The 25,615-nt window shown below is 45.5% G+C and overlaps 1 protein-coding gene across 2 annotated transcripts in view; it reads right to left on the reverse strand.

Moving 5' to 3' along the window:
• HAUS4 (HAUS augmin like complex subunit 4) overlaps positions 1-21,179 on the reverse strand; it is a 132,484-nt gene extending 111,305 nt beyond the window's left edge. Inside the window, exons 1-5 of one of the 2 annotated variants that reach the window (XM_086923663.1) lie at positions 21,009-21,179; positions 10,799-10,874; positions 4,623-4,762; positions 1,482-1,631; positions 534-674 (exon numbers count right to left, since the gene is read on the reverse strand). In XM_086923663.1, the coding sequence (XP_086779789.1) occupies positions 534-674; positions 1,482-1,631; positions 4,623-4,762; positions 10,799-10,841 (474 nt within the window). In that variant the 5' untranslated portion in view covers positions 10,842-10,874; positions 21,009-21,179. The remainder of the gene's footprint in view (positions 1-533; positions 675-1,481; positions 1,632-4,622; positions 4,763-10,798; positions 10,875-21,008) is intronic. The other variant, XM_086923664.1, reaches the window with a different exon arrangement.
• Positions 21,180-25,615: the final 4,436 nt, after the last annotated feature.

Consider the following 25,615-nt stretch of genomic DNA (forward strand, 5'->3'; position numbering starts at 1 on the left):
AAAATTATAGGGTGTGGTCCCTCTTATGAAAGCACTATTCAAGTGTTCCGGGTTGTTGCTAATCAAAGTTCTGTTCAGTGTGTCAGATTGTCATGAGTGATAATGGATGCTTACAGATACCAACAATCCTCAGGTACCATAGGATTGAGAGCTGTCAAGCAGTGTCTTAAGTAAATAGCACTTACTCTGCCAATACTGACCAATATTTTTCAGGCTCAAGCTTTAGAAAGTGCAGTTATCCTTGAAATTGCAGATCTTGCCTACATGCTTACATTCACATTGCCTCAGTAAGTAAAATACACACAGCTCCAACAGTTTACACACATTACAATTATAGGCAAAGAATACATTGATGCATACAATTTTGGAATGCCTTCCCACAAAATTCTGAAATAACTCATAAATGTTGGAGGGGCATTGGAAGTATTAAGATTTGCCATTGTGTGTGTGTGTGTGTGTGTGTGTCTGTGTCTGTGTATGTGTTTTTGTGGTAGATTTGGTGCTCATGAGACGAATAGCATGGCAGGGCTTACTCGTTGTGGGGGAAGAAATTCCAAGAGATCCTTCTTTTCAAGGTCCAGTAGAGGAGACATAACCTGTTTTGGATCTGTGCTGGGGTCCAGGATTTGTGTGCATTCCATCACTAGAAGGACCTGGGAGAGGGTCTCATAGAACTGAAGGGAGCACAAAAGGTGATCAACTTAGTGTGGCATCCAAATACTGGCGAGACAGAACAATAACAAACCCAATGACATAGGAAATTCTAGTAGGATGGAGCCCCCAGTATCCTCCTCTTTCCTCAAAACCTCACAATGCTCCTAAGCTCCTGTTTTTACTGTCCTGCAGCCCTCTCGCCTCACCTTTCTCTCCTGTAGCCCGCATTAGCTTCCTTCCCTGCAACCTCAATCTCCAAGTTACTTCAGTCTCTCCGTCTCACCAAGTTGCATTGTCGTCTCTACACTGCCCATCTGCTCTATCTCGTTAACTTATCATGCATCCTCCCCTCATTCATTTCCAGCAACCACCTCTTTTTAACTTCATGCAGCCCACCCTCCACACCAAATCCATCTTTACCTGTAAACCTCATTGTGCTGCAGTCATTCATCTGTTTACTACCTGTAGAAATGCAACATCACTTGGTTGCTCTTTCCAATACATTTTTCCCATCTTACTTAGCTGTTCCGCAGTAGTTTTATCCAGGTCTTCCTGTTCATATATTCCTCCCTCCTAAACATTTATCCTACTGCACCAGCCCTTATTCCTTACTTACTTGAACCGATGTTCCTACCAAGACCAACTTCCTTATAATAAAGTACGCTGACGTCCTGCTTCCCAGCTACCCTGCAGACTGCAACACTCCCTTCTTAGTAATCTTCAGATTCCAGCTCGTTTATCATCATCCTGCAGGTCTCCTTGCTACCCATTATGCAGCCTACTGATGCCACCTTTCTGAAGCCCCCCTGCCCTTCCTTTATCCATACCTGCGTCTTCTCTTCCTTGAGGGGGGTATATTTACCCTCATGCTTCTCCTCTTTCTTCGAGTAATATTCCTGAAGAATCTCCTGCAGCAAGCGGTGCACCACCTCATACTGCAGCCAGGCCTTTTTCTGCACCATCAGTTCATTCTGAGCCTTAAGAGAAGCAAGAAAGAAAGAAACCGTGTTTATAGAGAAGAGTAATAAATCATGGAATGATGTGTTCAGAGGGTGCTTATGGAGGTGGGGTGGAGAGTGCTAGAGACTGAGGGTTGAGGTCACAGTTCTTGTGAAAGAAGAGTGGCTGAAGGTTGGGGAGGGGTTATAAAGAGATGCATGTCATTTCATACCCTGTCAATATTTGTGTTCACTTGCAAACATATAGCAAAGGAGTGAAATGGTGAGGGGAGGATCATGCTCTATGGTCAGGGGTCCTTTCAGTTCCAGATTTCACACTCCTGCCTTCACAGTAAAGTTCACCAGGTGACCATAGACAGAAGGGGAGCGAAGGAATGCGAAATCAGTACATTAAGGATTGCTATATAAACAACTGCAACCTCTTTCCTCGCAATCAAAACCAGGGTGCTTGAATTAAATTGACAGTTTACTACCTGTACGAAATCCATGCGCTCTCTCCTCTCTCAAAAAATGTCCAATTGAACACACTTCTTGAATTGCACACCAGTAACATCTTTAGGGCAGACCAAAGTGGAGCCAGGGGTGAATGACTGAACAAAAGCCGACCAAGTCACAAAAAATATACCTGACAATATTAATTTAAGTACTACAATTCCCAGATGCTAAACCTACCGGTGTGGAGATTTCAGCCTGGTGAAGAGAGACTGGTTTATGTTCTCTTCCCTCAAGAAATAGTTTACAAAAATGACTCACAAAAAATGCATTTAACAGAGCATTTTAAAAAAAAAATATTGCATAAAAGCATCTATATTTCATGCACATTTTCAATGGATAATAATACAATATAGCATTAACCAGGTTCACGCACCAGGTGTTGAAGAAATAAATAATACGCTTACACCTCCAGTATAGCATGCGTTATCAGGCTATTCAAATCAAATCCTAAGAGTGGAAAATCACTGAGACCACCTAATGAATATCAACTCCAGAATTTGATTATATAAATAGAGGGAAAACGTCAATCATGGCACTAAAGGTCTAATATGAATTGAGTAACATATTGTTTAAACATGTGTCACACTGTGTAGCTGGATACAGAATCTAACGTTACTCTTTAACATTCGTATTGAACCCCTGACGAAGGGTGAAGATGTGTGCCCGAAATGCATTAGGAAAATTATACTACAGAGGATGATTTATGTATATTTCCTGCTCCAGAAAAAGGTCCGGATGGACATATCTGCAATATCAGAAATGTTATACATATACTGGCTTTTATGTGACAGAGAAAAATGGAATGAATTAATGGAACATTGGAATACCTAGAATAAAAATGATGAAACAGACTAAATAGCAGTACCTTTATTGCAATGTAGCGCCAACCTGTGCGTACGGTTGGGGAATGCAGTTACCCTCCTGAAATTTTGCGATGGATTCTTACCCACGTGGTCGAGGGCGGACCGCGTATCAGGGCTGCACGCTTAAACAACTAAGTATGATAAAAAAATTGTGAAATGGCGATGAAATTGTGTGCATTTTCACTTCTGTCTTATAAAGATAATCTGTCTTATAAAGTGTGCCCGGCCTCAGAGTCCATACTCATCTTTCTGTACTTCTTTGTTTTAGCTGCACCTGCTAGTAGATGTCCATTATGGACGGGACATTCTTGGTTCAGAAACGTAGATAATGTATCTCTATGTTTGCTAAAGTCAGTCTCTCTGCAGCAATCCCAGGAGGCTAGTCAGACTGGACTCCGCTCGAGTGTACCTGATGAAATATACTTGGTTTGTATTCTCTACTGTCTGACAGACTCTTCATTTGTATAAAAGGCTGAGAGGTTGTCGTAAGTGACCAGAGTGGCCTAATCGGGTCACTTCCTTCAGGTTGAATAAGTGAATTATAGCCAAACGCTGCCAATGTCTAAAATAGGCAAAGCAACTGTGGAAGCGATTGTTCAATCACCAGTGCAGAGAGGAAATATTCCATAGGCAATCTGGAAATATACAACCCATGGATCCAAACGAACAACTCATTGTGTAGTAGAGAGAAAGATTTATGTTCTTACTGGTGACTACGAACCCTGCATTTTCCGCCAATGCAAGCAGACCATCACAGGGAAGAGCAAGGATTCCTGGAAAGGGGGTGAGGGTGCCTAACTTGACAGAAAAGGTGATCAGTATTGCACCAAGTTTCCAAGCAACTGCACTCACCTAAGACTTCCCTGAGAGAAACTACCCCACTATCTCCCAGTGGAAGGGTCAAGATGTACTCTTCATAATTGTCAAAATGTTCAAGAGATGTTTCATCTGATAGTTGCAAACGGAGAGAGCAGGGAGGCACTGGATGGCGTTTGCCCCAGACAGGGTATGCAACTGGTATGTGGGTGAGCTGCTGCAAACTGCTTTTGCATGAAACCAGATGCGAGGCAAACGCTACTTAAGATGAACAGTAAGAGAGGAAACAATTGCTAAAAATGTAAGAAAATATCGGTAAGCAGTCCCAATGAGCGTCTATTTAACAGAGAGCTAAGTTCCAATCCACACCAACAGGTTACAAAAGGGTAAGGGCATGCACCCAGTGCATTATAGCAACGTTGCTGAGTGTACAAAATGACATATGAGGGATACATGTTGAACAAAGTTGTGAATTAACTCAAAAAAGCAGTTTATCGCCTTGCTACCTGCAGGATACTCACAGGCAGGGATCAGTATTGACTTATGACAAATAAAACACAAAATATTGCCTTTGGTTAAGCATCGGTTTAAATGCCTTTTCCGGAACAAATATGCCATAAAAATGTGTGCTAGCATTCTGCATATAGCAGGGACCTTTAAGGGTTTTGGATATTAATAATGGTCCTATAATAGAAAATACTCAAATGGCTCATGCAAAGTAAAATAAAGATCTCTGACTAAGCTTACAGTATCGCTGGATCTGACCCTCCATGCTCTCCTTACCTCTCCTCAACTTTCCTTTAACCATCCCCACTTGTTGAAACACTCATCTTACCAAATCCAGCTCCTTCTTGAGGTCAAGGCTGAGCCCACTTTCATCAAACTGCTGAGAAACCTCCAGCAGCAGATTGGTGAACTCTGGGTACTGGGTCAGGTCATCTTCTATTAGATGGCACAGAGGAATCCGGCTGCACACTGGTGAAAATAGGACAGAGTCATTCGAGAAAATGCATCATCAACAGATGGAATGTGAGAGAAAATACGCATCAATTGGAGAGTAGGCATGCTTAGCCAATAAAGAGAGGGAATGCTAAAAAGTCAACAGAGCAATATATCAACAGAAATCAGGGGATTTTGTTAGCAATAGAAAAGTACTTCAATAGACAAAATAGTTTTTCACTGAAGTACTTAATAAATAGCTCAGGGACACTGGCAAAAGAGATGCTTAGTGGATACAGGCATTACCTGTACCAACAAAAGGCACACGTCATTAATATGGAAAATATTCAATTAATAAAAAGAATGTCATCTATTAAGGGAACCTCAACATCTATGGCAGTAAATGCTATATGAATACCAGTGCATATTTAGGAAAGAATACCTCATCATAGTGAATGTATCAACTGAGGAAATGCCGATATAAAAGATTGATAACAAAATAGAGCATAGTTAATCAATAGAAAACTACATTTCCAATGACCTTTATAGGACGTCATATTCCACACACCAATCACCATGAACCTAGTGCCATAAATATCCTCAACATCATATTAATGTCTCATTTGTTCCTGCTGCATCTAGAGATACATTTATTTCAATAATTGTTCCCTTCTGTCCAATTTCCTGCACCCAGAGGGGGCTGTGAAGACGAGGGAAGGTGTACGCACTCGGCCTCACAAACGGCCAAGGTGCGTAGTCCTTTGTCTCGCAGCCAGTAGTGAAAACAGAGCCTGGAGGGCAGCTCAATTATATTGGGCATGGAGCAGTGGTGGCTCCTCCGCTAAGGCGGAGGAGAGTCGCCCCACTGCTTTCAGCAGTGGAAATAAAGGAAAAATAAAAATGATAATATCGAGTTATCATTTTATTTGTTCCTGCTGTGGGTGTCTTTGCAGGGTGGGCTGCTCTGCTCTCAGAGAATGAGGGAGGAGTGGTGTGCACAATAAGTGCCCAATGGCAGACTGGCTGACCCTCTTGGGTCGGCCGAACTGTCATGTACTTTGCATGTTCTCCATCCAGGTTGCAGTACAGCCTGTGCGGACAACATGCTCAGCCTCCCATTCCTCGGCTGAGCGCCCTCAACCACTCAATTTCCCCGCCAAGAACGGAACTTTATAGAGACAGAAATCAATCAACTTCTATTGAAAGACCAACTTGCAAGCCTCTACTACACCATGCGGGTTTTTGCAGCAACATTTTCGCAACAACCAAGAAAGGCTGGGGCTCCCGCCCAGTGATCAATTTGAGAGAATTAAATGGGTGAATCCTTTAAAGCCACTTCAAAATGGAAGGGATCTATCTGCTTAGGGATCTTCCCTGAAAGAACGACTAGATGGTCCATCTCTATTTCAAAGACGCGCATTTCATGATCCCGATTTTTCAGCCCCACAGAACATATTAACAATTCTCTTGGAACGGGCATTTGTAAGAGTTCAAAGTTCTGCCATACGGCCTATCTTCCGCTCCTTGGTGTTTCACCAAGGTGATGAGGCCTGTAGTAGAGAAGGTCACAGGAGTGAGACTGATCGTTTATCTAAACAGCATTCTTTTGATGGACAAGGTCCAAGTCCTTCTGACAACCCATCTGAATTAGACTTTCTATATCCTTCAGAAACTCTGTTTCTTAGTGAAGGAGAAGAAATTGTTGTTGACCTCGACACAGTGTATAGAATGCCAGGGGCTCCAGATCAATTCAGTGTCAGCACAATTCTCACTTTCAGCTCAGAAAATGAAGACAGTGCAGGAAGAATTGAAAGCAACCCGAAGCAAAGACAAAGTGTCCCTGAGAGTCTTAGCCAAAACTGTGAGACTGCTAGCCTCCTCCAGTCAAGCCATATTCCCGGGGCCTCGGCACTGAAGAGCCCTTCAGAGACTCAATATCCGACACCTACGAAGGGGAGTCTAATACTCCGAACAAATTCATTTGACTCCAGAAACCACAGCATAGGTGAAGTGGTGGCTATACCACGTCACCCTGGAACGGCAGATCTATATTTTTTCTCCCAGATGGACGCCAGCCACTGGGTTTGGGGAGCCAGCTGCGGAGAGGCATCTACAGGTAGCTGTTGTTCAACAGACAAATTGAGTCCACATAAAGTATCTGAAACCGCTGCCGGGAGACATGGTCTCCTCGTAAATTGAACTGCTGCATCATTCTCCAAATGGGCAACGTGTCAGCAGTCCAGTACATAGGAGTCACCAAACCCAGAGTACTAGTGGAGATAGCGACAAAAAAGTTTGGCGAGAGCACTAAACCTTCCACTTCTCAACAATGTAGTGGCTGATTGGAACATGAGGTACCTTTAGACTTACAGCGATTGGAAGTTGAACCCAACAATCCAGACCCTACAAGATTGTTGGAGTCCGAGCAATAAGGATCTCTTTGCCTCGTGTCTGAACATGCAAATATAGAAACTTTTCAGTTGGAGACCAGATCCAATGGCTCTGGCCACGGAGCACCTTTCTCCAGGATTAGCATAGTCCCATGCAATATGCGTTTCCCCAGTTTGTTATGATTCCCCCGAGTATCAGCTCAGGTTTTGAATCAACGTGCAGAGTTGATCCTCGTGAATCCATCTGGAAAGCACAAACTGGATGTCTTGCGTCTCTCCAGTTGAACTTCCTCTATTTCTAGACTTACTGTTTGACCCACAGGGGTTTCAATATTCATTGATATCTCGGGGACAGCTGTGCCTCATGGCTTGGCGAATTTCAGGAGTCGCTGGCTCTTGCCAGGACTATTGCAACAAATGGAGTCCTTCATTAAATAGTAATGGTTCCGGTCAAGCTGTAAATTATATTCGTCACCTTGGCAAAAATGGATGGGTTGTTGAAATGAATGGAGTCTGGTTCCCGTGGAGGCTTCAATACAATTTAAAATAAACTGGGAAATCTAGTTTTTTTGTTTAATATGTTTGCAGATAAACAGCGAAGAAAGGGAAGCATAATCTTCGCCTCAGAGACATTAATAGCAATGAAAATTCTAGACGTGTTAGCTAGAACATCTTAAAGAAGGGGAGAAAACCATGCAAGTGCAAAAGGAGGTCTGGGAGAAGGAGAAGGAGGAAAGGAAGACCAAAAAAGTACTAATGGAAAAGGCCATGTATAAGCGTGGTTTTGCAACAGATTGCCCTTTAAAAATTTTAAGGCAAGAGAGAGTACTGTTGTTTAAATCAGTGGTTCCCAAACTTTTGACTCCTGAGGACCCCCACTGAATCACTACTGGAAGCTGTGGGCCCCCAAGCAATTTGGACAATTTAAATTTCTTTTTAAAAACTGCTTTTGAAGCAGAGGCAATTTCAAGAGGGAGACAGCCTGAATTGGGTCTATTGGCATGGACATGTATGCATACAGCAGTGTATTATTTAGTGGTACAAGTCTCCTGTTCTCAGCCATAGCAGCACCTCTACATTCTCATTCCAGAGCCTTGGAGTGGTGACCCCTCCTTACAGCAACAGGTTGAATGATTGTGAATTATTAGCATTTTTACCTAATCACAGTTTAAGAAGGTCTAAAATATTTTACAATTATGAAGCATTATATAATCAAGACATGCCCCAAGGAGCAATAAATATTGTGAACATTCTAACAAGATAGTGCACAAAGCGATGAGTCCAGTGTACAGAGCAAATTCAAGGTCTATATTAGGAGTTCATCATGGAAGTGCAAGGGATGGCAGGACGGTATCTGCACAGGAGGCATATTGTTTCAATGGAACAATGCTATGCCAATTACCAGAAACCCCTGTTAGACATAATCTTTAGTCACAGACAGCAGAACAACATTTTACCACCAAGGGGTGAGCAGTGCAGTTAAGGCATATTTCAGAGAGGCCTCGCGTGGCACCTGACATGACACTCTCCTGTTAGGATGCCCACTGCCCCGTACCTTGCCAACAACAAACTGCAAACGCTACACAGAATAAGATCTTGATATGTCTGAATATCAAAGCTTGACAGCACACACAATTCACCCAAGGGCTTGTGGAAAGTGAGAAATCAGACAGCAGCACGAATATCCTACTGCTGATCCAGGCTGCATCTATTTTTACCTGCCTGCCAAGTAACGGTAACCTATACACATGTGCCTTTCAACGCCTTATTGCTTTTATTGTATTGCCTGTATTTTCATTGTTGTGTCTGTGACTGCTGTTGTCCGTTTCCCCCCGCTGCCTGTACGTGGTCCATGGCCCGTTTTCTTCCCTCTGTTCCCCTCGCTGTCCCTGTGCTCCCTCTGCCCAGTCTTTCCTTCTGTACCCCTCGCTGCCCCGTGTCTCTGCCTGGTTTTCCCTTCTGTTCCCCTCACTGCCCCTGTGCCTCTCTGCCCGTTCTGCCTTCTGTTCTTAGCTGCCCCTATATTTTTGTATTCTGCAATTTGCCTCTGTGCCACTCGTTTTTTGTGCCTGTCTGCCCTCTGTGCCACTCTTTTTTCCTTCGTTTTTGTGCCCCTTTTGCGTTGTTCCACTCGTTTCCCTCATTTTTTGTGCTTTTCTGCCCTGTTCCACTCGTTTTTTGTGCCCTTCTGCCCTCTGTTCCACTCGTTTTTTGTGCCTGTCTGCCCTCTGTGCCACTCGTTTCTCCCTCGTTTTTGTGCCCCTTTTGCCCTCTGTTCCACTCGTTTTTTGTGCCTTTCTGCCCTCTGTTCCACTCGTTTTTCCCTTGTTTTTGTGCCCTTCTGCCCTCTGTTCCACTCGTTTTTTGTGCCCTTCTGCCCTCTGGTCCACTCATTTTTTGTGCCTTTCTGCCCTCTGGTCCACTTGTTTTTCCCTCGCTTTTTGTGCCGTCTCCCTCTGTGCCACTCGTTTTTCCTTCGTTTTTGTGCCCCTTTTGCCTTTTGTTCCACTCGTTTCCCTCATTTTTTGTGCTTTTCTGCCCTCTGTTCCACTCATTTTTGTGCCCGTCTGCCCTTTGTGCCACTTGTTTCTCCCTCGTTTTTGTGCCCCTTTTGCCTTCTGTTCCACTCGTTTTTTGTGCCTTTCTGCCCTCTATTTCACTCGTTTTTTCCCCTCGTTTTTTGTGCCCTTCAGCCCTCTGTTCCACTCGTTTTTTGTGCCTTTCTGCCCTCTGTTCCACTCTTTTTTGTGCCTTTCTGCCCTCTGTTCCACTCGTTTTTTGTGCCTTTCTGCCCTCTGTTCCACTCTTTTTTGTGCCTTTCTGCCCTCTGTTCAACTCGTTTTTCCCTCGTGGTTTGTGCCCTTCTGCCCTCTGGTCCACTCATTTTTTGTGCCTTTCTGCACTCTGTTCCACTCGTTTTCCCTCATTTTTTGTGCCCTTCCGCCCTCTGTTCCACTCGTTTTATGTGCCTTTCTGCCCTCTGTTCCACTAGTTTCCTCAGCCGCTGTGCCCCTGCGGCAACACCCCCCTGAATGCCCACTGCCCATTCGCTGCCCCCGCCTCCCGATTGTATTGTTGTGGTCTCGCCGCCCCTGCGCCAACATTCACAGCTCTTGTGTACTGTGAGGACGCATGGACGTTTCATTTTTCATTGCGACGACAGGCACTCGAGTCCTGTGGACCCCCTGGGAATGTCTCACGGACCCCTGGGGTCCGCGGACCAGTTTGGGAAACGCTGGTGTAAATCATTCTTAGGGGTAGGAGAGATCAAGCCAGTAGAATTTGAGATATATTCAAGGACTCTCCATATGAGGCAATAAATGTAAAGTACATGACAGTGAAAGAGAAAAAGAGACCCAAACCCTGAAGCAACCAAACCCATGGTAGATAAGCAAATACAGCAAACTAGGTTACCCATAGTAGGGGGTAGAAGCGGTGGGGAGTGAAAGAACACCAAATGAGCAATCAGCACAGTAGGGGGCGAGAGAGAGACAAAGACAGTGAGATACAGAGACAAAGAACGTCAAAAGAAAAAATTAATACCTAAACAAACCGATTTTTTGGACAGCAGACGGAGGGCTACAAACCATGCCATCCACTTCGAGGTACAATGGACTGCCCTATAATCATGCTGTTCAGTGCTTAACATTTTGCTGTAGGCCCACTGTTCTGTAGTACTTACCTTCTTGCAGGATCTTGGAGTACTCCCCAGATGCAGATGTCATGTTGCCTCCTGTTCAGTACCAAAAAGCCTTTATCTAGGGTAGAATAGGTAAAGGAAAGTAAAAACAGAGAAATAAATTAAACAGACAACTAGCGGGCATCCTTCCCCGATGCTGGCCCTCTTCTAGGGCCTTAAATTTGCACCTAAATCCCATCCTCCATTATTCTCCAACATGGTTCCAACAACTGGAGCTCCAAACCTCTCAATCTACAATCTAAAGGATGTATTGACATGTGGGGACACAAGAGAAAGCACTGAAAAGGCCCCTGGAGGACATGGTGTACAATAAAGACTACATTCTCTGATTTTCCCTCATATTTTTTGGCAGGTCAAACTGCTGGAATTTATCAGGGGAAACGATCTGGTAAACATCAGGACATTAACATTTTGGTAAGCACAGCACCATCTTTTATATGTTATGTCCCATTCTGAAAGGCATAACTTATAATATATACCATTTATCATGCTTGTTAAAGAACAAACTCCAAGGGACTGGATGTAAACACGCTGGGGCCTATTCCCCTGCTAGACTCCAAGATGCCTGACCTATTGAAATTCATTGAGGTTGGAAACCTCAGGGTGCAGCATGTACTCCACCCAGTACTGAGAAGGTATGACACATCTCATACAACTCGTAATTATGATCCCTGCGCAAACACTTTGCACAGTGATCGCAATTTAATGAAGACCTCTCAATCGAGGCCCAAATTTTCATTAGCTGAGAAGGCAGCACAGATACTAGGCACTGCACAATAACAGATATTGAAGGTCTATTGTAGTTTATTACATCTACCATGTCTTGTAGAGACATAGATTGTATTGAAAATAAGGGCTGAGGAAACATTAGTCCTGGAGAAGATGCCAAATTAACCAGTTTCTGAAACACACATTTCTTGGCGAAAAAAAATGTTTAATTATGTTAAGTTGCTTGTTCTTCTGCGCTTCCAGCAAGTTTGCACATACCCAAACCCAATACTCTCCGTACCAACAGAAGCCGACACCCAACTTTCTAATACAGTCCTGCAATCACCCACACAATACTCCATACTCACTTGCATAGTCTTCAACACCTGCTCACTCACCAAATACACCACCGAGATACGAACCTGCTGCACAACAATGTCCTGGCCCTACTTTTCCTCATGGAAACTTGGCTGAACCCTGCATCAGAACCTGCCTTTGCCACAGCCATAGCTCCCTGGCTCTAAGATCATTAGGCAAGACAGATTCCCCAAGCCCGGAGGAAGACTCAGTATCATTCACATGAGTGTCAACAGCTAACCTCCTCCACAGACAACTCATTTTCCAACATGGAACACCTGTTGTTCAAGCTCCATGTCACAGCCAACTTTGCCATAAGCGGCACTCTCATCTACAGACTTCCGGCACCAACTTCACAGATACCACCCCAGAACTGGCCATCACCACACACCTTCGATGATCGCAACTCCTTTCTACTCTGTGACCTTAACTTCCACCTGGAAGCTCACGTTGACCCGGACGCAAAAGCACTCATTGAAGACCTTGGAAGCCTGGACCTCACCAAACTAATAAAGGGCTATCCACAGCGCCGTACACCTCAAGGACCCTTTTATTCACCACCTTCAAAAACATCGAAGTCAACTAGTCTAAACCAGTCTCCTGGGCAGACTTCTCCCTTGCCAAGGTCAGCATCCCCCTCTTAGTTTAACGCATATGCACCACTGCCAGAACAGCCGGCCGAAACTGGAACAGCATCACTGCCAAGGACTACAACACTACTCTCAACATCCACGAACACAGAAGCAGGCTCCTCAAAGCCATCAAGAACTGTAACAATTTGATCACCTTCTGCATCGGCTCCCTAGCCCCCTCAAATCCAGCAATACAACAAGATCTAGAACCCAGCCCAGTTGGTACACAGAGAAAGTCAGACTGATGAAACGCAACTGCAAATAACAGGAGTTTAAATGGAGAATGAGATCTAGAGAGACAATCCAGACAGAAGCTCAACCGAACCTGACAGACCATGCCAAATGCATCCCGATCTTATCCAAAGAACCTATGCTAACGACATGCCTGTCATATCACACAAGAAATTGCCACCACCATGAAGTCCATCCACTCAGGGGCCCAATCGGGCCACTCCTCCCACCATGCCTACTCCAGTGGAGTGCAACCCATCAGCGCCATGCTCCCATCCATTCTGAATGCCTCCGCCTCTTCCGTAACATTTCCAAACATGGAAAACGCAAATGCCCTCTCATTGCTGAAGAAACCCGCTGCTGATCCTTCAACGCTTGCCAACTACAAATCATTCATTGTCAAAGTCTTCGAGAAAATAATCAACAGACTCTTCACTGAATACCTCAAAGATCACCAACTTCTCAAAACCACTCAGTCTGGGTTTCAGGCCCAACCGCAGCACGTAAACTACCCTTATTGCTGCCATGGATGACATCCGAATGACTCTGGATGGAGAAGACACAGTGACCCTCATCCTCCTGGGCTTCTCTGCAGCTTTTAACATGGTCTCCCACCTATCTTCATCCACCGCCTACACAACATTGGAATCCAAAGTTATGCACTCCGATGGATTTGATCCATAATGACTGGAAGGACCCAGTCAGTCAGCTTGGAACCATACACTTTCGACACCTTCGACCTAATCTGCGGAATTCCGCACGGATCCTTACCAAGCACGAACCTCTTCAATGCATACATGATCCCCCTCTGCAGCATCATCTACTCTCACATTAACATCCTCTCCTACGCCAACAACATACAACTCATTCACTATCTCAAAGACAAGACGTCCAGTACCCAGATCAAGTTCAATGCCTGCATAATAGATATCGTCCACATGATGAAGACCAACCGTCTAAAGCTGGAAACCGACATGACCACAATTGTGATTTTCAGGAACAGCACTTCACCATGGGACTTTACCTGGTGGCCAACAGAGCTAGGACTGATATCCAACCACACCAAGAAACTTGGGATCGTCATCGACAGCAAACTTGACATTACCCCCCAAGTCAACACTGTCACTGCCTGATGCTTCCATACCCTGAAAATGCAGTGGAAATTTTTCAGAAGGATCCCAATCAGCACCCAGAAAACCATCATGCAGACACTCTTCACAAGCAAGCTGGACTTCAAGAACAACCTTTGTGCTGGGACCAACAAAAAACTCACCAGAAGGCTGTAGAATAATCAGAACTCGGCAGCCAGATTCAATCTCAACTTCCCAAACCCCACTGACACAACACCACACCTGAAGGAGCACCACTAGACCAACAAACACAAATCAAACTCTTAACCCAAAATGTCAAGGACCTATACAACACTGGCCCAGAACACCCCAAAAATGTTATCTGCTTTCACAAACCTTCCAGACTCCTACTTGCACACATTCCACACATACAGAAAACCAGATCCAGCAGTTGAGCCATCTCCTACATCATTCCTAGAGCGTGGACCGACCGGCTGCTACACATAAGAGCTTCCTTCTGACTTCTTGAATTCGACAAGAAGCTGAAGATCTGGCTTTACAAGTAGTTCCACTAGGCCCTTGATCTGGCTCGACTCAGCGCCAGGATACCCATGTGATGATTGTGCACTCTATCCATATGTATAACATAACAGAAAGAAGTAAATAAGTACACTACTATTTGTAGGAAGGTGGATATCTGACTATATGGTTACCCCAACTTTTTGCCTAGTGTTTTGCTGGTTTTCGACTTAGTTGGCCTGGGGTCCTGCTATTCAGGGCCCCAGGCTATCTGTTCTCCCTATAAAATTGACTCCCTGTACTTTAGGTACATACCTGATTGGGTATTAGGTCACCTTTGTGAGCCCCTGTATAGTGTACCATAGGTACCCAGGGCATAGTTGCATCCAAGGCCTACCAGGGGCTGCTTAATATCAACAAAAGGAGGGAGAGAGAGAGAATTCCTTAGCAATGGATTCGTTCTCCCTAAGTTATACATTTTGAACAAGAGGAATTCATAGGGAAGTGGGAAAAAGGTGTCCCTACTATGGTTGGGAACACACTTGTTGTTTTTGGATACCTCTCACACACCAACAGGCCCCTTGGTGTCATGCTTCATCATCGGGGTCCTCGCATCCCTCTACGGGATGCGGCGTGCTGCGACCGACGATTACGTGGGAGCACTGATATGACTATGTGTGGTGTTAGTGAGGGAGAGTGTAAGTGAATGTAGTGGTGGGGTTTAAATAGTGAGTGAGATTAAAAAGTGCCTGGCTCGTGGGGTAGAGATAAAACTTTAATTGGCCCCCGGGCTGGTACTGTTAAAAGGAGTTAGAGGAGTTGGCGCTATTTATGTGCGCCACCTCCTATGTGTGTGTCAACATGTTTCGATGTAAAAACATCTTCTTCAGGACTGGGGTACACAAATCCCCACCTTACTCACGTTTTTAGGTCTCGTGACCTACAATGCGCGCAAGCGCATTGAGGGAACGAGAATTCAAGTGGCCAAAATCCTCTTCAAACCACGGGCTTTCAGCCGCGGTTTTCTTTAAGTTCACGTGAATCACGTGATTAAACATGCACGCGCATCGGCAGCATTTCTCCTGCAGGCTCGCAAAAGGCTCTCCTCCCTCCCCACATCAAAGGCATCAATCACCCTCCCACAGGCTTCCCCAGCGCTGCCCCGCCCCCTGCTTCACAGCCAAGCCATCTGTTCCCTGCCAGACCTCTCACACCTCCGTCACAGCATGCCTGTGTACTTCAAAGGCTTATCACTTCACACGGCCGGCCGCAGGCCGTGCAACCAGAGCACTTCAGTTGGTGCGCAGCCCCCCCCCCCCCCAGCACTGCCTTGTTACTCTCGGCAGCTGTGAGTCCCTAAACACTTTTTATATTTAATTAGCAGCAGCAGCATTTCTCCTGCGCCAGGCCACATCAAAGGCTCTGTGCCACTTTCACCCACACAGCAACACTTACAGACACGCAACGCCACTCACACCCACGCAAGCCCACTATCATCCACGCAACACCACACTCACCCACGCAACGCCACTCACCCAAGCAACACTACTCACACACGCAACCCCACTAATCCACGCAACCCCACTCATCCACGCAACCCCACTCATCCACGCAACCCCACTCATCCACGCAACCCCACCCATCCACGCAACGCCACTCACACATGCAACGCCACTCACACATGCAACGCCACTCACCCACGCAACACCACTCACACATGCAACGCCACTCACCCACGCAACGCTACTCACTCACGCAAAGCCACTCACACCCACACAGCACCACTTTCAGACACGTAACGCCACTCACACCCACGCAAGCCCACTATCACCCACGCAATGCCACACTCACCCAAGCAACGCCACACTCACCCAAGCAACGCCACTCACACACGCAACACAACTCACCCACGCAACCCCACTCACCCACGCAACCCCACTCACCCACGCAACCCCACTCATCCACGCAACCCCACTCACACACGCAACGCCACTCACACACGCAACGCCACTCACCCACGCAACGCCACTCACCCACGCAACGCCACTCACCCACGCAAGGCAACTCACTCAAAGCCACTCACACACACGCAGTGCCACTTTCACCTACACTGTGCAGTGCACAATAGGTCTCGCAGTAGGAAAGTTGGAGCTATTGGTTTTGTAAATGACAAAGCCCTTTATGTTTTTAAAATGAAAACAAAAATAAAAGGCATTGTTATTTGCAATTGTAATAGCTCCAACTTTCCTACTGCGAGACCTATTGGCAACGCCAGTGCTTGTTCTATTTCTGCTTTTTTGAATTCTAAAAAAGTGAAATCTATAAGAACAGGTATATCAATGTACCTACAGAACAACCGCTATTTAGCTGACTGTTTTCAAAGTTTGTTACTCCATGAGTCCGTGAGAACGTAGGGGATAATCGTACTTCCTTGCTGCGAGTCTATCAGGAGAGTCCCTCTTCGCTGCCCCGTACGCCGGCTCCGTTGGTTACACCAGGGGCTGCAGCATGTATTATGCCACCCCTGGCTGGCCATCCAAACTGACACCACAGGCTGATATCTCAGCTTGGGTAAGGTGGTGTAATCACCCCTTACTTAGATATATTATATCTACCTTATATATAGACACATATGCACCTATAAGTCACTCCTATGGTAGGCCTCGACAATCCTGGAGGCAGAGTGCTTGGTTTCATGTGAGAGAGTGCCCTAGCATGAGCTGAGCGCCTCTGCAGATTTCGGAACCATCTCCTTATAGCTGTTCTATGATATAGCCATACCATATACTCTTAAGTGCATTATAATCCTCGCGGTTAATGCTAACTTTGGTTTGGCTTTATCAAAACATGTTGTGTAAGGTGTCAAACACTTTGGAATACTACCCCCCCCCCTGCCAATTCTGGCGGCGGGGTAGCATTCCACCCTTCTAGAGGGAAAAGACATGTATGTTCCTGCTTTACACGGTTAAAGTTAAACAGAGCCCCAGCATCACAAAATGGATGCAGCTGCCACAGACACGAGTCTGACCTCCTGCTGCTGGGGGAAACTCCAGCAAGGGAGGCCTGAACAATAGGTTTCCTGTAGTACCTCCCCAGACAGCCTGTAGTGTATTGGGGCAGGGTGGATTGAATGGAAAGATGCTTTTCCAGACACTGCCTGGGGCACACAAGGTGCTCCATGCATAGCCCGGGTCAAACCAGTTGCTGGGGCACTCCAGCCCCGATCTGGCGCGAAACTGGACAAAGGGAAAGGGGTGTAACCACCCCCTTCCCAGGTCCACCGATAGGAGGGACCTAGCAGGTAATCCAGCCCCTAAAATCAGTATAAAGATAGGAGCTGTGTCTACAGACATTATACTATCCTGGAATGAAACTTTGAAACAGAACTCTTGGACCTTTGACGTTCTATACCGACTAGAAGACGGAAGACATCTTCCTTGTGGTCAAGGAGCGACCACCCTGTGTAAACAGGCACCACCAGTAACTTGCCGGTCTGCTTTGTCGACGGTCCCACCGGAACCCGAAGACTCAGCGACACAGGTACTGGACTCTCAGACTTCTCCGACTCCGACCCACACCCACAGCAAAGCTGAGACCCGAGGCGGACACTAGAGACGTGGGACCGGACACCCTGGAATCATGCATTTTGCTAACTGCTCGACTCCCGAGGTACCCTCGCAGTTGTGATTTGGGGTATGAGAAGCCCCAGAACCGAGCACCATTTGCACCGAAGCTCAGCCCTCCACACTCCACGAGTGCCGCGCGGGGCCTGCTCTTGCATTTCAGCTCGAGGCGTCTTCCCGGTTGCTAGCCCGCTGGCTAGTTAGCCTTCCGAAGACTTTCTTTTGAAACTAAACTGCTTTCCTGGTTGCTCCAGGCTTGCTCCAGCTTCCGTGCAAAGGAGAACCTCCCCAGACCTTGCTGGTCTGACTTTAAGCCAATCTTCACTTCCTGCGTGGATTGCGTTTGCCAAGGCTTGTTGGGTCCAGTCCGGATACCGACACCGCAGTCAACTAGATACTTCGTGGGACAGCTCGAATCCAGCTCCTGGTCGTCGTCGACGCCTCCTCGTCCTCGTGGCTGCAGAGACAAGCTTCACCTCTTCACCTGAGATCATAACGACATCGCCTGGTTCCTTCCTGGTTGCTTCCTGGTTCCGTCCTGGTCACTGGCCCCAGCGATTCCCTAGGCCTACTCACTATTTCTGAAGTGGTTCTTATACCACTTACTTAGTATATGGCTTGTGAGGCCCCTAGGGCATAACTGTATTTGTGCAACTTATCATATGCTAATTGAGTAACTTGTGATGTACTTCGATCTCTGACCTCATAAAGAGTGCAGAGGGGTTGTGTTAGAAATAAATACATATATATATGATATATACCTTGTGTGGTGTCCTTTTATTTGGTATTCAAGGGATTATAATTGGTAAAACAGCTTGCTTCACGTGCTCTTTGGAGTCTTAGCCTAGGACTGCTGGTCCATTCTACCACTAGGATAGCTTGTCTATAAGGTTGACTTTACAACCACCATCAATAATGGTCGATTTAGACTGGTGCAAGGTGCCACTAGAATTAGTGACATCATATGCCAGGCTAACTTCTCACACTATTTGATCAGGCTACCTGAATATTTGCTGTATCTTCATGGCGCTGAGCACAGAAAGTCTGAAGCTAACCCAATTTGCCTATTCACATTTGTCGATACACCACACCAAAATTCTAGAGTTAGTTATTTAGCAGATCATGGCAGTGTCACGGAAACTTCGCCCCCTTCAGCCAATCCAGCCCTCCAATGCCTGTTACCCAGGATAGGAATAGGATAGGAAAGGCATGCACGAAGCATGGGCCTATATCTGAGGCACTAGCCTCCCTGAGAGATCGCACGAATATCATACAGCCTGAGGCTGATGCAGCATTTGAAACGTGTATTTTCACTCTACAGCGGGCCCATTGTCAAGCATAAATCGCCAATTAACCACCCTAGAGTGGCACAGCGTGATGTGTACAGTTGCAAGAGATGCTAAATATAAAAGTTTGATTGCAGCCTAAGTGCACATCTGATGGATTTACAGAAAATGGCCTAGACCTAGCAACCACTGTGAGATCTCCGAGACCTCTTTGTTTTGTTAATCTGTATAACGTCATTCACGGAGGTGTTAAGCCCTCCTGCAACTGTTCTGTTGCCACAGCAAGGCAAGCCAGTGGCATAGTTAGAGGCAGCGAGAGAGTTCCAGATCACAGAAATTGATCTGTTTTGACGAATGAACGCAATAATGACTATATCGTACATGCGTTCCCCTCAGAGTAAACAAACAAAACAGGTGATGGACAGAATGTGGATCAATGTCACACATTCACCCCAGTCCAAGGATCTGGGCCCATATCCATCGTTTTTTTGCACTCCACACCACCCTGGGTTAGACAATGGCGATATGCAAATCAGCTCTGACCCTGTGCCCCATGGGAACAGTCCAGTCCAAACTACAAAAGCCATGTCCTTCCCAGAACGGAATCAAGCATCCGAGGACCGGACCGGTTTCGAGGTAACACCTCTCATCAGCCCGGCTAGCTTGACTCCAGTGGTGTGGAGTGCCTGGGACCCACGTCTGAGCATCCCCAGCGCACTTATGGCGGAATTTGCAAACAAAACAGGTGATGGACCGAATGTGGATCAATGTCACACATTCACCCCAGTCCAAAGATCTGGGCCCAAATCCATCGTTTTTTTGCACTCCACACCACCCTGGGTTAGACAATGGCGATATGCAAATCAGCTCTGACCCTGTGCCCCATGGGAACAGTCCAATCCGAACTACAAAATCCATGTCCTTCCCAGAACGGAATCAAGCATCCGAGGACCAGACCGGTTTCGAGGTAACACCTCTCATCAGCCCGGCTAGCTTGACTCCAGTGGTGTGGAGTGCCTGGGACCCACGTCTGAGCATCCCCAGCGCACTTATGGCGGAATTTGCAAACAAAACAGGTGATAGACAGAATGTGGATCAATGTCACACATTCACCCCAGTCCAAGGATCTGGGCCCATATCCATCGTTTTTTTGCACTCCACACCACCCTGGGTTAGACAATGGCGATATGCAAATCAGCTCTGACCCTGTGCCCCATGGGAACAGTCCAGTCTGAACTACAAAAGCCATGTCCTTCCCAGAACCACTGGAGTCAAGCTAGCCGGGCTGATGAGAGGTGTTACCTCGAAACCGGTCCGGTCCTCGGATGCTTGATTCCGTTCTGGGAAGGACATGGCTTTTGTAGTTCGGACTGGACTGTTCCCATGGGGCACAGGGTCAGAGCTGATTTGCATATCGCCATTGTCATCCTGCGGCATCTACAAATACGTTATGGCAGTGGCATTACACATAATTTCCTTTTATAATGAGGGGAATGCATTTTTCCCATTGACGTATATTGAAGCAGAGGCAATTTTAGGCGGAGCCACCTAAAATAAAATAGCCATATTGGCATTAAAAAAAATCGGTAGCCGCCCGCTTGAATCGGCTATATTGGCATGTACGTCAAAGGACAGTATGTAATGCAAGGGGTCAATCGTTCCATAGCCCTGTGGATTGGTTCCAATCTCGAAGCTATCGTTACTAAAGTTGTTTCCTGACTGACAGCATGCTCCAACGCATCAACTGTTTATACTATTAACCACACCTCCTTCCTCTCGCGTCTGTCCTCCGGTTCACTGTATGATACCGCCGAGGTCCGCTTACAGCACTCCGCTGGCCATAAACCACTGCAAAGTAACGCTGCTCCACAGCCTCAGAGGATTCTGCACAACAGCTCCAGAGGTCCGAATTTGCCGCGGAAGGCAAAGTACTAGGCGCACATAGGCCAATTGTGAATTGTGGAAATAGAAAAGGGGCCCGAGGCAAGTCCTACGTAGAAAGATGGCCAAACAGGGGGCCATCTTAGAGTGGAAATGCGAAATCTTTGACAAACTGTCGGGCACGCCACTTCCAAATCCCATTATTCGTATAATAGCTTTACATAAGAGTTGTCTATTGCTGACACTGAGCTTCTCACTCGCAGTTTGAATCGCAATCCTGAATGACATCCATATATATAGATATATTTTATGTTGCATATTTTATATAGCGCGAACTCGACACGAAGGTATTGGAGCGCTTTACATGAGCACCGTATTTCAGGCTCGAACCCTGGTTTGCAGCACCAGCATCGGGCGTGAAAACCCTCTCTCTCTCTCTCTCTCTCTCTCTCTCTCTCTCTCTCTCTCTCTCTCTCTCTCTCTCTCTCTCTCTCTCTCTCTCTCTCTCTCTCTCTCTCTCTCTCTCTCTCTCTCTCTCTCTCTCTCTCTCTCTCTCTCTCTCTCTCTACTGTCAAGTTTTGAGTTTGACATTTCCATTTCCATGTTTTTGGTGTGCTTAGTTGTAACATTTCAATGTCTTAAAAGTGACACATTGAACGACATATTTTGAGCATAACAAAGCAGTTATGTCCATGTAATGAGATAAATATTAGAAATAGACCTCACAGTAAAATAGCCACACAAAAAATCCAAAATGCAATGTGGCATTGGCTATAAAGTTCGGACTGGCGGAAGATATAAGTAAGACAAGTTAAGGGCTGTTGGGAAGTTTTGCAATGGGCTTATCACTTCCCTTCAACCCTCCCCAATCCTACACATTCTTTATTTGAAAAATGGCATTTAAAAAATATTTTTAGCTTGTTTCTGCTACATTTAGGACTTGCAAACAACGGTTTACATACATGCCAACATTTTAGATCATGCAAGTGGGAGATGGAGAAATTTCCTAGTTATCACAAAGGAAAGTTTCAATTCTATTAAGGACGCGGAGGCGAGGATTATGCATATCCTTTCTCTATTCATTAGACAGCAAGTTAAAAGGTAACAAGAAAAAACAGCCATGAACTACATAGCCCATGAGGCTCAGCTGTAGTCATGCAAACCAGTCCACCAATCACAGTCCAGGCAAGGGCATATAGGAGATCCCACGACGTAGTCCTTCCTCTTTCGATGCTGCAGGAAGTTAAGTTGACCACCGTCTAATCCGTCTTCTGATCTGAATATAGGATAAAAGAGAACATAATAATCTCCTATCCAGAAGGAACTCCTATATGAGAACATTACAGAAGAATAAAGCAACCAGTCAAGCAAATACAAATGCAGTAAAGTACTTAAAGCACAAGCTGCAAAATAAAACTCTAATCGAAACAGAACATATCTGATGCAGAAACACAATAAATCACAAGAACAATACTTTCCTGATACGTAAAAAGACAATCGATATACAGATAATCCCAGGGCGGGAGGCTAGATGAAGCCAGGGAGGGATAATCCTCGCCTCCGCGTCCTTAATAGAATTGAAACTTTCGATGTGATAACTAGGACATTTCTATGTCAGGAAGCAGATCGAGGATTATGCAAGTTCAAAGCTTACTTACCACAAGCGCAGCGGCATCATAAATTGGCTTGAAATCAAACTTTTTAAAAGTTGATTCCGAAGACCAATCAGCCGCATTCATAATGTCCTCCAATCTGCCAAGTACTTGGACAGCCTTGGAGGCCATAGCTCCTCTTGTAGAATGAGCTCCAAAATTTCTGACATCAACCTCGGATTCAGACATAATCCACTTGACCCATCTAGCAATGGTAGGAGAGGAAACCACCCGAAAGGGTTTCTTAAGGGCAATAAGAAGTTGCCGTTCACCAGGAGGTCGAACTTCCAAAGCCATGTCCTCAGAAGATTTAAGTATAGAAAATATAGGATGTCCCACGCTTGTGGATCCACAGATCCTATTTGTCCAATAGGACAAATCTGCGTGTGAGAGGGTCTGGGGTGGTCTAGTCTGGATTTGGCAATAATATACGGTTGCTGTTTAATATGCTTGTTTGTAAATAGACAATCTTAAACCCTTTGGAAACATATTCAAAAGACAAATTAAAAAGACATAGGATGCTTGTACTACAGGGTGACTCTAATAAAATTAATGTGAAAACAAATTGCGTTCTGGTAGAAAAAATACAAATTTATTCTTTCAATGCAAATAAAACATGTTGTGGTATTAAAAACAATGGTAAAAAACATGAATATCAATACACACAATATTATACATATAAATAAAAACAAATTGGGTACATAACATCAAGAATCGAAGATTTAGGTCGACGCGGCGTTTCGGTTTTCTTTATGTGACACCTTCTTCAGGACCGATTCTAAAAGGTTATTTTAAAAAACATATAATTACCCACTGTTTATTAATTTGTACATGTTCTACAGTTAAAAAGCTACATTATTGTTACTATACATATGGCTGTTTAGCACCCTGCACTTGTACAGTTCTATAGTTTTAATAAAAAAGCATTGAAAACATCATTTTGATGAAAGGCAGGATTAATTGTTAATCAAACAGCAAATTTTCTACAGGTCATGCCGCTTTCAACCGTATTTATACCGACTGTGTATGATGAGAGACTCCCATGTTATATAGTGTCGCTACTTGGTGATTCAAAACCATACTAAAGCCCCTCACCCTATCACGCTTTCAACGAATGGTCTCTATTGACTAAATTCGTAATTGGACATCTGGAAATGGGACTAAGCTGTCCCTACCACTCTTCTGTGGATATATAGACTGGTGTTTGGGGGACGTGACTACCATTCCTCCATTTCAATTTATATTCGGGGTTTTTTTTGGGAAAGAACAACTTAATTTTACTGACCCCGGGTAAGATGTCTTACCTTAAAATTCATTCTTAACATCCACTCTTATAAATGTAAGTGGGAAGTATTGCCCCAGTCTTATACGATCTGTTTGGCCACGAGTCAATGGAATATCAGAAAGATTATCTATTTAGGAGAAACAAAAATGTATTTATTCATCTTTGTTCTATGTAATTTCTCTTTTCACTAATTAGTAAGAAAGGAGATTTGATGTACCTTTTTTCTTAAGATGACAGGCCTTATACACTGTGCGAGGGAGCCACCGTTTTGTACTTTGGTGTGGAGTTTCCTTATAGACAAAAAATGCAGAAAGAATTTTCACATTAACCAAAGTGAGCAGATGTTTGCGAAGTTTTTTTTGGCTCCATGGTTGTGACAAAATTACTCACCAATAATTATGGTTGCAAACCGTTGCAGTAGGCTGCACCTATTTTGGGATATGCCCAGGAATTGCTCATAAGGGCATAGTATATAGACACAAATGAAATCAATATACTAGAGAAAACCATATATACTTATTGTAACCCATCCAGAGAACACAGTGGCATGAGAAAATCTGAACAGGAGAAAACTTTCAGAAAACTTCCTGGGCATATCCCGAAATAGGTGCAGCCTACGGCAACCAAAGAGGCCTGTCCCAAGACAATTCCAGAAGGGACGGGAACCAAATCTGAGCTCTCCAGATTGGAGTAATCAAGATCAGAGAGGCTTTCTGCCTGCGGACTTGAGCCGCGACTCTCTGAATGAACAGGAATGGGGAAAAGCATAAGCTGGAAACCCCGACAAATCCTGATGGAAGGCGTCCACAGCCTCCGCTCCCAGATCCAGCTTCCAACTGAAGAATCGCGGGAGTTGGGAATTCCATCTGGAAGCAAACAGACCCACAAGGGGGAGACCCCACAGGTCGACAACCTGACAGAAGATCGCAGGCCAGCCTCCAATCGCTGGCATCCTGGAAATGCCTGGAGTTCCAATCTGCCACGCAGTTCTGAACTCCTGGGAGATACTCCGCCGTCACCGAAATCTGACGTCGAAGGCAATAATTCCAAAAATCCTTGGCAAGGTCTGCCAGAATCTTGGAGTGAGTACCGCCCAGGCGTTTGATGTATTGAACCGCCGTCGTATTGTCCATCCCGAGTAGGACACAGCAGGAGACTCTTGTTGTCGTGAATGAACGAATGGCGAAAGAACCCGCCAGGAGTTCGAGGCAATTGATGTGGAGATGCAACTCCTCCTCCGTCCACCTGCCCCCCACAGAGAGAGAGCCGCATCTGGCCCCCCAACCCAGGCGACTGGCATCCGACTCGATTACCAGATCTGGACGGGAGCCGAAAATCGCTCTCCCATTCGAATCCTCCATGTGGTCTATCCACCAAAGGAGTTCCGACCTGGCTTCCAGGGAGAGGGAGATCAACTCTGAGTAAGTTAACCCTCTGCGGAGGTGAAAAGCCTTCAAGCTCTGAAGGGCCCTGTAATGCACTGAGGGGGGAGCAATAGAGAAAGAGGAAGGACTACGTTGTGGGATCTCCTATATGCCCTTGCCTGGACTGTGAT

Source organism: Lissotriton vulgaris, chromosome 5 (genome assembly GCF_964263255.1).
Source record: "Lissotriton vulgaris chromosome 5, aLisVul1.2, whole genome shotgun sequence".
NCBI classification, from domain to species: domain Eukaryota; kingdom Metazoa; phylum Chordata; class Amphibia; order Caudata; family Salamandridae; genus Lissotriton; species Lissotriton vulgaris.